Raw genomic sequence first — 16,995 nt, forward strand, 5'->3', positions numbered from 1 at the left:
GACTTAGAATACAAGGGATATCTCCAACCTAACCATATCTAACACTTTCGACTAATATATTTTGTGCAAATGCGATATTGTGAGTTTATGGTAGAAGATGAATCACATTATTGTTAAAAATGTCTCTCCATTACTTCTACAAACTTTTTTTTTTTTGTATATTTTGTGGCTTTATGTTAGCATAAAATACAAGATATTTAAAGAAATTATAGGTTTCATTTGACATTATTCCAAAATAGATACTTTATTTTGAAAAAGACAATAGCAAATACAGATATGTTGAAAATATAGATATTTATTACAGTTCAGTTTCATTGAAACGCAATATTTTAAAAAGCCAAATTTTGGTTGAACAAAAATAAAAAAATAACGAATTTAGAAAAACTTGGTAATAAATAAATTTATATATAATTAAAAATACAAATTATTTCTTTGGCACTTTTCTGTATTATTTATATAACAAGGTCATATTAATAATGTGGTAACTTCGCAAAAGTACAAATTAATTAAGTTTTTTTAAATTATTCGTAAACGCTATATATATTTCCATTTTTAATTTTATGAGGCTATTTTTTCCTAAATTGTTCATCTTAAGCTAAAATTCTTATATTAACAAATGCTGGTCTTCTAGTAACTAGAATTTCCTTCTTTGCACTTAAGATAATTATTAACTCATCTGGAAGTAAATTTTAAAATAAGGATTTAAATAAAAAGAGACTTACAAAATTTATTTGAATAAATAAATGTATAGCATTTACGATAATATCCTCCCTCACAGACAGTTTTTATCGTCACCTCAACAATGGATAACAGACTGTTCTGCATTCATCCCAATAAAAAGTACTAGTACAATGATAATTTCAAGATGGGTGCCAGTTTTATAGAGAATATTCATTAAAAGTTTTTTACTTTTTTAACTGTAATGGAGGTTTCTTGAACCTATTGTACTTCTTGGGCTCTCCGATAATAAAAATATACATACATAAAAAATTATAATAGAATTATAATGTTTTTTTGGGGTTAATCATGGAGTTAGATCAGGGGTCGGCAACCCGCGGCTCGCGAGCCGCATGCGGCTCTTTTATTCAAATTTTGTGGCTCTTCATCCTGTCCAAAGTAAATTGTATATTTCAATTTTATCGAAACAAATGAACATTTCATTTATTAAAGTCAAGATATTTTTTCAAAAAGAATTTTAAATGTGATAGGTTAGAAATTGGATAGAATTATATTAAAATACAGTACGTAATATATAGGACTGCCGCCATTTTCATTCAAACACAGGTTTAGTTATTATTTATTTGTTTATTTACTTCGCAATATGTAAAAATAAATGAATAAATATGTTATTGAATATCATAAAATAGTGATTTGTGAATACTAATGATCTACTACAGCTTTTTACACTATCATCCTTGCGGCTCTTGGTAAGATTTATTAAAATTATTTAAGGAGAAATGGCTCTCCACTTGAAATAGGTTGCCGACCCCTGAGTTAGATCTATTGAAAATACATTAAAAAAAAAATAAAAAATAAAAATAAGTGCAAATAGAATTGTTACATAGCAGTGGAATTTGATTTCTTTATCAATAAAGGCATGTTTATGGGCTAAGTTTCGCGGAACTCCATATATATATAACATAATCGCGTTTGTTGTATAAAAGTTTATTAGCTTGTTTAGAGAGAATGAATCTGGGAGGTAGCTTTACAAAATCTAAGACGTGTCTTAGCGGTATAGGAGTAGATCAAAACTGGTGACTGAAAAAGGGCCATAGTGAATCAAGCTCACGAAGAGCAAAATCATTTCTGCCATTTTTTTTTTTTTTTTTAATGAATTGTTATTTACTTTTTCACAGGTTATTTTAATAACAACATATTGAAAAATTTGTAATCATAATTTCAAACAAACAAAATTAAAAAAACAAAACCTCCGCTCACTTTTAACAAATTGGTAAAGATAATCTGTACCATCACCACCGTTCATGATATAAAAACAAACATTAGTTTCATTAAAATCATCCCAGAAAATACTTTTAAATGATCTGGAGACAAAATCGGATAACCAAACTTAGCCTGGTAGATCGTAAAACATTCAATTGTTGAATCAAACACACGGTTTGATCTGCAATACTTGACAACATAATGTGATTTAATCCATTACAGCATGCTTAAATGAAGCTATTATAGGTAAAACTACTTTAAACCAACTTAAATTGTATAATTGGTTTAAGTTCAACAAAACTTAACCAAAGATGGTTACTGCATATAGAGAAATGTACTCACATAGTAAACATACTTTTTATAATCAAACTCCATGATACACCAAAAAAAATTTTTACAGTTCCAGTCCAGCGGTTCCCATCCTTATTATTGTATGGCTTGAATAGGCTTTTCATTCCAGAGTAACCCACCTCTGATAACCTTAACCTATATTTTTACGCCCAAAGTTTGTTTGTGCTAGAAATATTGTCTAGTTAGCAAAATTAACATGTTAATGACAATTACAAGCTCTAATTTTTATTTTATTTTAATATATTACATTTAATGTTCGTTCTAAACTGATAATATATAGACAAAAAAAAAATTCCCTCGTGATGAAAACTAACACTACGTTAATGTTTTACATTCATCAAGCCGTACAAATATTCGAGTATTAAGTGAAATTCAATGAGATCAACGAGCTTAATTCAAACAGTTGAGCTTTTCAGTACGAATCCCATCAAATGGTTCGTAGCTTACCCCAGATTGTGAACCGCTGCACTAGAATAAACAAAAAAAAAATCAAAGTATTTACCTAAACAAATTGAGTATCTTAGAATTTTAAAGTTTTTAATTATAACTTATACTTTCTTTTTCTAAAATATAATTAAATTATTATCACATTAGTTTGATTATTATTAATATTTCATGGTCCTCCATTATATAGGAACAAAACTCATATTCTTTGATTTGTGGCATAATTTTCGTAAATTGAAATATACAAAAATTTATCACAAGTTATTTATGCTAAGAATCTAAGCTAAGAATTTTATTATTGTTTGCCTAAGGCATGTATGCAACAAATTATTATTATTTTGGCTACACATACATTCTTTTTGTCTTCTAAAATGATTTATTTTTTACATATCTTTCTTTATTAATTAAAGCAGTTTATTTTTCTAACACAATTTAGTTATTTGTTTGTATAAAGCACAGCATATCTAATCGTATTTATTTACTTATTAGAATAAAATTATATTTAATACTGTAATATTTACATTTATAGAAAAGTCAAAAAACATAATTTTGTGACAAATCTGTGCGCGATTTGGACCAGAAATGTACTTTTTTTATTAAACCTAAATAAAAGATAGTGATACAACAATTTCAGATAAGAAACAGTTTTATGTGATATGATCTAACAGAAATTTACTAAAAGAAACGATGTAAATATTCTAAAGTAAGAGCTAACCCCTAGCTTAGCGTAAAAAAAAAATGTGAAAGACCCGGGGCTAAAAAAGAACTCGCCACTTGTTGCACATCTTCGGCACACCTGGTAGCACGGGAGAGCGATCAAAATTAAGAATATTTCAGCCTTCAAAAACATTATTGTGATTAAACAATTTAAATAATAAAGAAAAGCATGTTAAAACAATATTACAACATGAATAAAATGTTACATTTTTATTAATAAAGACAAACTATTATGGAATAGATGTTGTACAAAATGAAAGACTGATAGCTGTTCGGAATAATCGCTGGATTCAAACATAAGCACCGGAACTATATTGAGAAGAGCTGAAAGTTAACATGGTCGTTGAAAAAGTGTAAAAAGCAATCAGGTGATGCTTTTAGACCAGCGGTTCCCAAACTGGGGTACGCGAAAGATTGTTTAGGGGTGCGCAAAAAAAAAGTTATTATGGTGGAGAATGTAAAAATTGCGAAAAAATGTTGCTTTAGTTTTGACTAATATTAGACATGGCCCGCATATAATTTACTTCTCCTATATTAACGCTTTGCTGTTTCAATTTACGGCCCCTGTAATAGTTATTGGTTTGAAATGTTAACCTATTCATAGATGATTTTTTTAATAGGAACATATCATATGTACATATAACAATGTTAGCTTCGGTTCGAAACTGCGAGTGTTTAATACCGTAAGTCGATCCATAGCGTGTTATGGGGCTCAGGTTTGGGGAGGTGTCTGCCACGAGGAAATTGAAAAGTTGTTCCGTTATTTTATAAAAAAACTGTTTAGACTGCCAGTGTTTGTGCCGTCAGTATTTATATATAGGGAGGTTAATTACATGCTAATTTTTACACACACTCTCAAGTTACACCTAGACTATGTGCTAAAAGTATTTGATATGCCCAGCTGGAGATTACCTCTGATTGTAGCGAGAGAGACTGTTACTAAAAATATATTCTGGTCTAGTGACATTAACAACCTGTTGACTAAGTACGGAATAGGTGTGATAACTGCAAATAATGTAAGTAATTGGGACCGATGTTTTCGGCTACTGAGTGACAGTGTGCGAAATGAATTTAAAAATCAATTTAATGAGAAGGTAAATGATTATGATCAGTACCCCATTTATAGGGAATTAAAATGTGACCTAGGTTCTAATCATTATTTGCAGTGTAACGTCCCATTGGACCAAGCGAGATGGATAATGAGGGCTAGGGCGGGCATGTTAAATTTAGGCCATCAGTCTGCATTTTTTGATGACAGTCCGTTATATTGCGAACTATGCGGGTGCTACTTTTCGGACCAAACTTATCATTATCTGGCAGTTTGTACCCGTTTTAGTGAATTGAGGCTGAAATGGTTTGGTAGTCAGCGTGTATCTGGGCATACTATGATGGAGTTATTAAATGGCAGACATTGGCCTTCTCTAGCTAATTTTTGTAAAGCCGCATATGCGTACTCACAAGTCTGCTAGTGGTAATTGATTATATATTTTGCTAATTATGTTTTTACTTATTTTAATCTGTTATTTGTAATTTGAAAAGTTTAATTTTGTCGGAATTGAAGAATATGATATTTTGTTAAATTTTACGTTACATTTTATCCATTTAAGTTGAATTATTAGTTTACTTTTCTTATATATTATTAATTTATTATACGACTCTACCAACGGTCAGAGACCATGGTATTGTCTTTATGTAAAAAAAAAATAAATTTTAATTTGGTAATTTTCTGGTTCCTTTGTTTTCTTTTTGCACCTTAAGTGTTATTTATTTTATGATTACCATGTATTAATTGTTCTATCAGTGTAGTAATAAAGACGTTCAATCAATCAATATCATATGTACATGTTCTTTACAAGATACATTATATTCAGATTGTTTTACTGTTAATTTAAAGTTACAATACGTAAAATCAAGAATACGATTATTTATTTTTTGTATTTATATATTATATATATATATGTTAGAGGTACCCACTAAGGAAACAATCAGGTAATGGGGTACACTAATGAAAAAAGATTGGGAACCACTGCTTTAGACACTTTATTTAATTTCTTAATATTCCCTGAAAGTGGAACCCAAGAGCCTTAACGCAAATTTTGGAATCCATTCTTAAAAAATAAAATTCGTTACATACATATACATATAAATAGAAATCACTTACACATATTTAATGAAAAATCGTTGACACTGATTTCGACAACGTTTTGTGTTAAATGTACAAAACGTACTGAAAGTAACATTTAAATAAAGCGTTGCTCTAAACGTAGTAACAGTGAAAAAGAAGCTTTCATATCAAAATACATTTTTTCAGCGAACCAAAATAACATAAAAGACTCTTTTGCTTAAAACTTTGTCAGGGGTGAATATTCAAGTTCCACAAATAATTGTTAACTTTCAGCATGTTTCGTACCATCGCGGCTATCTAAGTATTTAAGCGTAAAGAAAACTCATTTTCAGTACATAATATCCACTATAATAGTTTTCATGGTAACTACATCGTTGGGCCCTTCGCCTGTAACAATTCACTTATTTCATACAATCATTTAAGTAACTTTTTCACAAAAGCAATATTTCTGAAGGAATGCATCTTTCATACAATTACTTTGACTACCGTAAGTATTAATTCTACTAACTGTGTCCATAATTTGAAAAGTACTTTTATGCCTAACCGTAGCCTCAAACATCGCTTCGCCCGGTACCGTTTGAAGCAGTATAACAAATTCTTTATAACCTATTTTTCTTGTAAAAATTTTACTTCTTAACGATAATACGCGTTTGAGTTTCAGTTTAGCACATTTAGTTCTATTTGATAAATTATGGCTACCATTTTCTACAAGTTTGTTCAATTCGTCTAAAACATGTCTTGCTATTGCAAGAACTGGACTAGAATCTAAGGATAAGGTTTTATATTCTGAACATGTACACCAATGGTCCGTAATTCCAGCATCCAAACACGTCCTGTTCCAAGCGACTTCTTTGAACAACGTTTGGCACGTTGGACAGCCGGCCGGGCCTATAGGCTTCTGACCGAGAATATCTAGCAAAGTCACATGCACGTCGAACGGCGATGTAAGGCGATTAACATTTTTCATAAGGCTTTTTGTTTTCTCTGGATGAATCCTTTGAAACCAATCTGGTAACCAAAAATAAATATAAGGTAATCTTTCTTCTAACCAACCAACATATGTTTCCCTGATCTTACCAAATCGCATGCCATGATCACTTAGGAAGATTACTAGTGTTGTGTCTAATGCGCCAGTTTTTTCCAAGTCTTTAAAAAATTTTAGCACTCTTGAATCAATCAAGGACGGACTATTTAAATCATTATGGCTATAGGAATTCATCCAAAACAAAGAAAATGTTAATGCACCATTGAAAGTGTGTACAAAATCTACGGCATAATCTAAAATATGGTCAGGAGTGGCGGTCGGCCCGATACACACGTTTAAACTGTTTATAGTTTTCATTTTTAAACGTTTTTCACCAGCCAGCATAAAAGGACGTAGATAATAATCGGTTGGCGTTTTTTGGAAACCAGATTTACGGTAATTGAATGATCCGATAGTAGGTTCATCTTCTGCATAACATGTCACATAGCCATTCGATGAATAATTGTACCATATAAATGGGCAATTGTCTAATTTTTGTTTTCGATGTCGCCAACATAACTGCGTAATCTGATTTACCGTATGACCAGTTAATATAGCCATTAAATTTGGAAAAGTATTATCATCCATTTTATTATAACCTTTCAAAGAAATCCAGTTATTTTGTTGAAGATATGCTGAAGTTTTTGGCATGGTTCTCAAAAAATTTAGTCTTGATACCGAGTCAATACCAACAAACATTACACTCAATTTTCTATCACTTTCACTCTTAGTATCCACAAATACTTGTCTGATTTTCTTCTGCAGATTCTTTTTTCTTCTAACAAAGGCGTGAATATTATTATAAAGATCTTTCTTCTTTTTACTTTTTGTGGTGCATTTTACCTTCACAAACTGTTCTTCTTTAGTGAAAGTAACATTATCCGAAAAGTGAGTACACTTGCTTATTCTGAAACAAACAGACCAACAACATTATTATAATTTAATTCTCTTTATGTTTCTACAAAAATTAAATATGTAACATTTAAAGTATGGAAGAGATACGAAGAGATACTATGAATACATATTTATCGTCAACGTTTGCTTTGTTTGTTTTTTTCAAGGCAACAGGCTAACGATGTTTTTAAAGATATTACAGGAGTTTTATAATTACGCTATTTGGAAAATGAATACACATACATGAAAATAAATTCAATTCTCAATATCGTTTACGTGTTTACGCAAATTTTCTATCGATAGAAAACTCCAGATATTGATAATCTCCTTGAAGAAAGGTAATGAACAAATATTTTGTACAAAGAAGATTAAACAAATCAGTTGTGACCTCCAATGTGCTGAAGTTTAATCACAACTGGAGTTTGCTCATGTTGAAGCTGAGCGAAAAGCGAAACGTGTTCTTTTCTCAGATGGGGCCAGATTCTATAGTCCATCAGATGGTTGCAAAAGGCAATGGTAAAGCCCAGAAGAGAGATTTATCCTTGTATCTTTTCCCCAATCACTTCTAAGGAAATTCTCTATTGGCAAGCAAACCTCCTACAAGTTGGCTGAATCAAAGCACAAAAAGGAACAGCCTACATCAAGTTCTGTTCGCTGTAGAGAAACAACTCCGGAGTAGACCTTAAGTGCTAATGTAATTCATGATACTACACAAAGTTTAAACTGTCTAAATATATGTGTGTGTTTTAATTTTTTGTCTTACGTTAAACGAAGAGCCTTTGAAGCTATTCAATTTTATGTAATCGCCATTTTTTTCAAGTGGGCTTAACGTCCAACTACAAATTTGGCGTCCTGGACGGGGGCGGAAGCTCATAGTTCATTATAAACAATATAGAATTTTATGCAGTTTGTACTTTAAACAATTTTAAATTGGAGCAGTTATAAACTAAAACCTTATCGATCTGAGTTATTTATTTTATTTTTTTAAATAAATACGTAACTTTAGATTTGATTTTAGAAACTTCTGAATCTCTAAAGCCTTCAAATTTTGGTTTGCCCACACTTATCATATATACCTTATTTTCCTACTAAATGAAATGTAAACACTACATTTATGCGCATAAATAAACATAGAAAAGAAATGGAATCTAACCCAATTCTGTATAGACTGAAATGATTTTTAATCTTATTTGTAATGTTTACTATACTTAAGCAAGGTAATGTTTAACTTTACTATTTTTAGTAAATTGCAGCTTATTATTAGCTTACATTACATAAACGAACCTAATTAATCTTCTTATTCATAGAATACAGTACGGTAAGTAGCAAAACTTTTACATCTATAGAAAACATCTTATAATGTAAGAAAATATATATTTTGTATTCGCTTTAAATATACAATTGTAGTTTTATAGCAAATTTATTACATGTTTGACAAAATGAAGAAAATAATAAAAGTCTAACTAAACGTAACATTATTGAACTTCAAAACAAGTTTCTGAAAAACGGTTCCAGGACAGTACCGCATAACTTGCCGAAACATTGCATAAAAATGAACATTATTTTCATTGGAAATTATTTTTAGAGAATTTTTTTAGAACTGTTAGGGTTAGGAATTGAATTTGATTTCCGTACAAGTAACATAAAGAGAAGAAATTGGAGGACGAACTCCTTATCACAAAATCAAAAACTGTCTTTAATATAATGTACTTCGACATTTATTTAAAAGATAATTAGTCCTTTAATATAATGCAGTAATAGAAATATTTTATTATTGATTTATTACATTTTGCAAACATTTCACCTTTTTTTTTTTATTTTGAAATAAATGCGGTACTTACGAGAAATTATCATCAGCAGATTCTATATTGGTTGCATTTTCTGCAGAATCTTGTCTAGTTATCAATGAATAACAACAGTTTGGCGATGGATCTTTATAATATTTGACAGCTATTTCTTTATGTACTTGTAAAATATGTGAACCATTTTCTTTAGCAATTGATGTTAGATGAGGTGTACTGGCACATTGCACAGGTTTTACTATATAAACAAATTTTCTAATACTCTCATGAAGTATGGGAACGTCTGGAATACGACAACTAGGGCTCCATACTACATAACCGCTGGGAGGTGTTCCAGCCAGATTCGAGTTCATGTATGTGAAGAACATAGCTGTAACAAAAAAAAGAGGAAATACAGGAAAAGTCTTTAAATTAATATTTAAAAAAAAAAATTATTGATTTTTATTAATTAATAATAGTCTTTACTTCTAATTAATTTTGTGAATGACAAGTTATTAGAACATAATACTCAGAGAAAGCTGAGTACCCACCCTATTTCGGACAAAGAAGCAGCAATACCCTTACACTTGTGAATGTTACATGAAATGCCCATTTCAATTTACTTCAGGATAGTAATTAAATGAAAGCACAGTTTTTTAATTACTGCGATTTGTTTGCGAAATCTCATATTAGTATTTTCTTTAAAATCATTTCCACCTGGTAACGAAAATTGCAAAAATTACAACGCGAGAACCTTCATTTCTCTAATCAGTTTACAAAAAAGGGGCACTCTACAGCTGTATATAAATGATCTGTGGATGGATTGCTACTGATGATTCAGTTTTTCATAAAATATTCTTCCAAAGATCTCAGCATAAATAAAAACTATCTGAGATTCTTTTCAGCCAGTAAATTTCTTACTACTAATTATAACATGGCAATGTTAGCGTTAGCTGAGATGATGAGATTCTAAAACATGATCTCCACGGTATGACGTAAGTAACATTCCTTTATTAAGTAACTTACTCCTTATTCACGTAACAACCAAGGCCATCAATTCCTACAGAATCAATTGTTTCAGTCCCTCACCAATGTGTAGACAGTTCCAATACTGTCAAATAATTCAATACGCCAATACAAGAAGACTTCTGGGCAATGAGAGACTGATATGGTTCAATCCTGTCCATTGTCTTTCGTCCAACCTTTCTGCGATTGGCTTAGGACAGAAATGAAATTGGTCTTCAAAGTCGTCAGTTAGCAGCGAATTTAGTGGCATAATACTATCGTCCACAGGTAGGCAAATGAATACGTACTCTCCACAAGTAAGCAAGGTAAGGCTTACTTGCTTACGCTGGAACCAAGGCTTTTTTAAGTTGAATAACACATGAAACTAGTTTGAAACTAGCCGATACTGATTAAAACTGTCCGGTAGGACAGTTGTATAAGGGTTGACCATCAAAAACTGCACGAAAAAGCGTAACGTTGAAAAACACCCAACTTTGACAATTTTTTTCTCTTTTTCTACTAAAGATAAAATTCCCAAATTTTCTTTAAATCTTATTCCAAACCCTCCTTTATAACTGTAATTTTTTTGCAAAACATGTAATGATCTCCTTAACAAAAACTTACAGTTTAAAATGTTAAGTATAAGGGTTGATTAAACGCCAAAAGGTACACAAATCAGCAAGTACCCAACATTTCATTAATACTTCATTAATAGTTAAGTAATTCTACTGCATTAATTTTCATTAATAAGTTATTTTTTAGAATTTATTAGATATCACAGACCCTTATGCTGGCCACTTCATTTATATTATTTTTTTGTTATAATTATGATAAATCACATATACGTACATGCATGTTAAAGTAAAGATAAAGTTAGAGTAGGCTACTGTCTTGAATTCGTCTTACCGAAATATTCGTGAGCACAATTAACACACAGTTAATAACAAGTAGATTATTAAACAATAATTATTCATTTCTCTATTGTAATTTAATTTAGTCCCCCTAATTTTACTTATAGTAAAATACTGGAATAATGAGCTGTCCTAAATATATGCATATCTTATTTACTTTATATTTCGTATATACAACATTGTGGGAAGAACACCTAGATGGAGAATGTAATTGAAGAAAACTATATTATTTGCGATAAAGCCAGATAATTATTACCTATTATTATAAACGTTTGACTACTACATAAAATAACAATTACTTTAATCGAAGAATGAACTTAAACCGACGATTTTTATTTACGAAATAAAAATAAATAAATAAAATAAACAAAATCATTGGTGTAAGTTTTTTATAAAAAAAAGTTTTGAATTTTTTAGCCTCATATTTTTTTTATTTTTTATAACGTTTTTCTTTTTAACCTGTAATTAATAGTTTGATTATTATAAATAACTAGATATTACAGTCAATCTACAGTGCTACTTGAACATATATTTTGTAGACGAAAATGGCCAGCATAAGGGTCTGTGACATCTAATAAATTCTAAAAAATAACTTATTAATGAAAATTAATGCAGTGGAATTACTTAAATATTAATGAAATTTTGGGTACTCGCTGATTTGTGTACCTTTTGGCGTTTAATCAACCCTTATACTTAACCTTTTAAACTGTAAGTTTTTGTTAAGGAGATCATTACATGTTTTGCTTGACTGAAGAGGCACCGCACCTTGTCCTCTGCAAACAGGAAAAATTGAAAGTGTTTCAACTATTAATGATAATGTGTACTCTAGGATCGGCCTAATTAGTAAGCGTAGATATTTCTTCCACGAAGCGATCTTCGCAGAATTCATTAACCACATTATATTCAATTAAAGTTTTATTCAGTATTGGTAATAATGATGAGTGTAAAAATCAAAATGATGATTATTTAAAGTAAGACATTTTTTTAAAAAAATAAAGATTTGAGACCTCCAATTTTAGAAACCCTCAGTTACGCTTCTAATGTGTGCACAAGATAAAGTCACTAAAATATGAGCCGTTCCTAGCACAAATCGTTTAACTCCACTTTTTTAAGTATCTAATTTAAGTTTTCGTCTCGCACTACACTTCTGACTCTACACTACAATGAATAATCTACCTCTAATAATGGACAGAAGTCCGAGACCGAGCTGGGATACAATAAATATGCGTACCACGACGGATAAAGTACATTTTTCAAAAGCACATTTTCAACAATTTGGTTTATTCTTCTACCATCAGAAAAGGGCAAGGCGTCTTTTGAGGTAGAGAGAGTGAACGAGAAATATGTCTTTCATACAAGAAAATAACCAAAAATATTAATATTGTAAGTTTTAAAACTAAAAACCATACTAACATCCGTCTCCAGCACCAGAAGCTTCCATGTGCCGAATTACAAAGAGATATCCGTCTGTCGTCAAATCGCCAAGCAGATAGAAAGTTGTGATAACAACTACAATTGATAAGGCGACTGCTAACCGCAGAAATTTTCGAGTTTGCAGCCCGTTCTTATATCCTGCAATGAAAAGAAAAGGATCATTTGTTAATGTACTATGATTCGGAAATATAGGGTTTGGGTACACACACATGTTTATCTTCTCCAACAACTTGAAAAATCAATCTCGTAGATTTTCTGGCATCAAGCAATCGTTTCTAATAACATTTTCTTAAAACAATCTATTTAAATAAAACTGTAAATGTTTGGTTGTTCAAAGTCTTAACCAGTTAAGCGCGTTTGACGTGAATACGCGTCTAACCAAATTTCTATTACAGTGCGTTCGACGTGTATTCTCGTTGTGAAAAATATGAAATTGCCATTAACTATAAAAACTCGAAATTTTAATAAAATACAATAAGAATATTATTTGGTGGGATGTTTCCCTTTATCTTACCAATAGAACTGCGGTGGGAGCCCCAGCCAAATGATAAGTGGTTGGTACATGTTTGGTCTCCGCATTAGAGATTGGGGAATTACGCACACAAATAGAAGCTCTCAACCCTTGTGCAATGCCGTTTTTACCTTAGATAGAGGTTCAGACCTCAGTACGAGCATGATTTCATTTTGCACAGAATTCAAAGCTCTTTTCTTCCTTGTAAAAGCTCTTGCGTCCCTAATTAAAACTAGGCAATGCATACGAGAAGCGGTGCAAGATATTGAATGAACACAAAATGCTCTGTAATCTCAAGCCCCAGAGAGATTTCAGAAAAAGTGCTTGCAGCGACTATTACGACGTTATAAACTTTTGGTTGTTTTGCCCTGCGTTCGACGTGAATACACATCATTGGCTGATTTTAATGCCGCACACTGTGGGTTTTTTTTAAAAACTAAATTCCACGCTTAACTAGTTAAATCTCTGAAAGTTCTTCACCGATTGTTTTGAAATTTGGACACAACGTTCATTCGAATATGGGTGTGTTTTTATATACCTGTTATATGGATGTCACCCCTGTGACAGGTAAAAACATGCTTTTTTAAAAAAAACATCACCATCTGTTTCATCTCAATTAAAAGCATCACTAATAAATCAATCATAAATATTTTACGATTTCATTTCAAGGTTTCCGATTTATTACCTATTTACGATTGCCTGATTTACATTTTTTTTAAATTCCATTTCAATGTTTTTGATGTCATTGTTAAATTGAATGTTCATAGATTTCAATGTGCAACTCTATAAATCCACCGGCTTTAACAACATTAAACTGATTTTTTTCACGTTATGTCAAAATGACGCGTTTGCACTGAAACATTGATGTATTCGGAAATGTCTACTTTTTACACAAGATATGCGAGTAGAAAATCATTTGATTGACGCAAACGAGGAGAGCTAGTCGACGCACAACCTGGCACATTTAAAGAAACTTCGATAGACAGACTGTACACCATGCATCCCAATCAAGATAAGTGCTTCTTTCTTCGCATGCTATTGGTAAATGTCCCCAGGCCAACGTCTTCCAGCGGCGTTGCACATTTTCCACTTTCCACAGAGCATGTCCAAGTTCTGAATTTATTAGAGAACGAGACCGACACTGGGATGTATGCATTAATGACGCATGCAACACGTCACATCCAAATAAAAATTCGTGCATTTTTTGCAATCATATTGACTGCCTGCACTCCCTAATCTGCAACAGAGTTATGGGAGAAATATAAATCGCACATGGCTGGAAGATATTTTTCTTCGGATATGCAAGGAAAATTCAAATATGAACATGGATTTCAAATTTCAAGTCCAAATTCTCAAATTTCCTTTGAACTCCGAAGGTTCGAGTCGTATTAATGTTTAATATTAATTATTATTGATCACAATTTCCTGAATAAAGAAAATTATTCTAAACGTTTTAGATTATGTATTTGTAATCACTGTACAAAATTTAAATAAAATCTTAAAATAAGGAAAATTCTATTTGGTAATTTAGCACTTCCGGTAGCCGACTTTGCAGAGGCATTTTCCGAATTTTCGAATAATGCTTTTGGGTGTGAAAACTAATTAATTATGGTGACCAATAGTTTTTTAAAACCACCTTCAGTAAAATATTTTACCTTATACAGTATTTATTTGTTCACCATTTTTGGTAGGTGATTCATTAAAAATCCAAAAGCAAGAAATATGATTGCCAATTTTAGTCATAATAATAATTTTCTGCCAAGTTTTCCTAGGGACTGCGTCATCTTCAGAGCTTATGCTACTACTTTTTGTTGCGCGCGTGCGCGTCAATATCAGTGAGGTCTAACTAACGGTCCCCGGAAGCTTTGTTTTCTCTCATTAAAGACAACACTGGTCCCATCACAAGATTGTGGAGCTGTAAGAAGCTCCAAAGAAGTGGAAATCTAAGGGGCTGGCAGCTGGATATCGTAGCCAGCAGGATCACCGTTTGGGAATCCACTAAGCTAACCACAGAGCTGATTCCTTCCCTAGTATTAACAATTATATTTTTTTACATTAATACAGTGGTACCTAGGTTCTCGACCACAATTCGTTCCGCAAGTGCGGTCGAGAACCGAAACAATTTATCCCATAAGAAATAATGTAAACTATGTCAGTTTATTTCGTTTCTAAGCTCCAGAAATATGCCGTTTTACTGGCCTAATTTTATGTAAAAGCAAGGTATCTACACAAGAAATAAGATCTAAAAGTGTAAATATAAAAACAACTCGGCTTATCTCGGGTGTTCGAGTTCCAAATGCTTGTTCGGATTTCAGGAAAATATTTCCTCGAATTTCTTGGACGAATACCAATTTGTTCGAAAGTCAAATGTGATTCGAAAACCGAGGTACCACTGTATAATACATCAATACTTGGTGAACCTTCTTCTGCCCTGTTTAGATACTCTAAAGATGACCTAGTCCTAAGACAGAAAGCTTGGCAAGAAATAACAAAAATTATTATTGAAATTGGCAATATTCTTCCTCACTTTATTTTACTTCGTTTAATGTCTTCGTCATTTTTGAAATCTGTATAAATGTCTTTAGATAAATCCTTCATGTACTTACATCCCTTTCAAAGTACAGAAAATTTTAGATTAATAATTGATTTTTTTTTTTAAATAAAATTATCGTACTTGGTTGGTAATTGGTACAGAAGTATTGTGGAAGGACTACATCTTGACAAACGACTAACGTGGAACCCCCACACGAAACTCAAACGAACTGACCTCAATTTGAGGTATAAAATGTTGAAAAGACTACTCGACAAACAAAACTGACCCTGACAAACAAACGAACACTATACAGGGTAATCCATTTAAAACGCACCAATCGCTAATAACTTTTTAGGAAAGCGGAATTTCGAAAAAACCCACGAAGTAAACTATATGTTTTTTTTTTGGTCTAGTTTTCAAATTTTCCACCCCTGATGATGTATCTTCATTTTTGGCGGAGTTACGGGCAAAACCCCGATTGGGGTTTCATAAGGACCACTGGTTTTGACAATGATTATGAAAACTACATAAAAAAACTGTGGAAAATGACGTTAACCCCGTTTTGATATCCCTAATATCAGTCGAGATATTTAAGATCAAAGTTACAATTTTATCTACTCGTGATCGGTTTTCAATATTAATTTTCCACCAGAAATACACGTTTTGGAAGGTAAAAATATTATTTTTGACGCAAAGAACAAAAATAATAATAATTGAAGATTTTAAAGAATGTAATGGTTGTGAGTGAATCAGGATAAATTTGTTTTATCATCAAATAAAAGCAATCATCACATCATTTTAATGCACCCAGTATGGAGGACTACTTGACCTATGATTACGGTAAGAATATCTTGCCCGTGAGGGGCGGGTGTTGGTCAAGTGGTCATGAGCGCGGTTTTGTAAGTGAGAGTTCCCCAGTTCGAATACCGCAGGTGCAGTCATTCACAATACTTAATACATCATAACACTTTTTTAAATAAAATGTAGTCAAACGTGGGATTCGAACTGGGGACCTCCCACTTACAAAGCCACGCTCTTGATCACTAGACCAACACCCTGGCAAGATATTCTTACCGTAATCACATTTAAAGAAGTCTTGCATACGGGGTACATTAAAATGATCTGATGGTTACTTTTATTTGATGATAAAACAAATTTATCCTAATTCACTCACAACCATTACATTCTCTACATTCTTTAAAATCTTCAATTATTATTATTTTTGTTCTTTGTGTCTCTACGGAAGTGCCAAAAAAAATCAAACATCAACCGTCTTCAAACCTTACAATCAAAAATCCTAAGAACAATGGTTAACGCTTCCTTC

At 31.7% G+C, this 16,995-nt stretch overlaps 1 protein-coding gene across 4 annotated transcripts in view; it reads right to left on the reverse strand.

Annotated features, from left to right (window-relative positions):
- Nucleotides 1-1,114: 1,114 nt before the first annotated feature.
- LOC141447967 (uncharacterized) overlaps nucleotides 1,115-16,995 on the reverse strand; it is a 54,668-nt gene continuing 38,787 nt past the window's right edge. For all 4 annotated transcript variants that reach the window (XM_074115946.1, XM_074115947.1, XM_074115948.1 and 1 more), the window contains 3 exons: nucleotides 12,607-12,765; nucleotides 9,338-9,668; nucleotides 1,115-7,509 (listed from right to left, as the gene is read on the reverse strand). In XM_074115946.1, coding sequence (XP_073972047.1) covers nucleotides 5,997-7,509; nucleotides 9,338-9,668; nucleotides 12,607-12,765 — 2,003 coding nt within the window. In that variant the 3' untranslated portion in view covers nucleotides 1,115-5,996. The remainder of the gene's footprint in view (nucleotides 7,510-9,337; nucleotides 9,669-12,606; nucleotides 12,766-16,995) is intronic.

This window comes from Rhodnius prolixus, unplaced genomic scaffold (genome assembly GCF_049639745.1).
Source record: "Rhodnius prolixus isolate KJV_2025 unplaced genomic scaffold, Rpr scaffold_13, whole genome shotgun sequence".
NCBI classification, from domain to species: Eukaryota; Metazoa; Arthropoda; class Insecta; order Hemiptera; family Reduviidae; genus Rhodnius; species Rhodnius prolixus.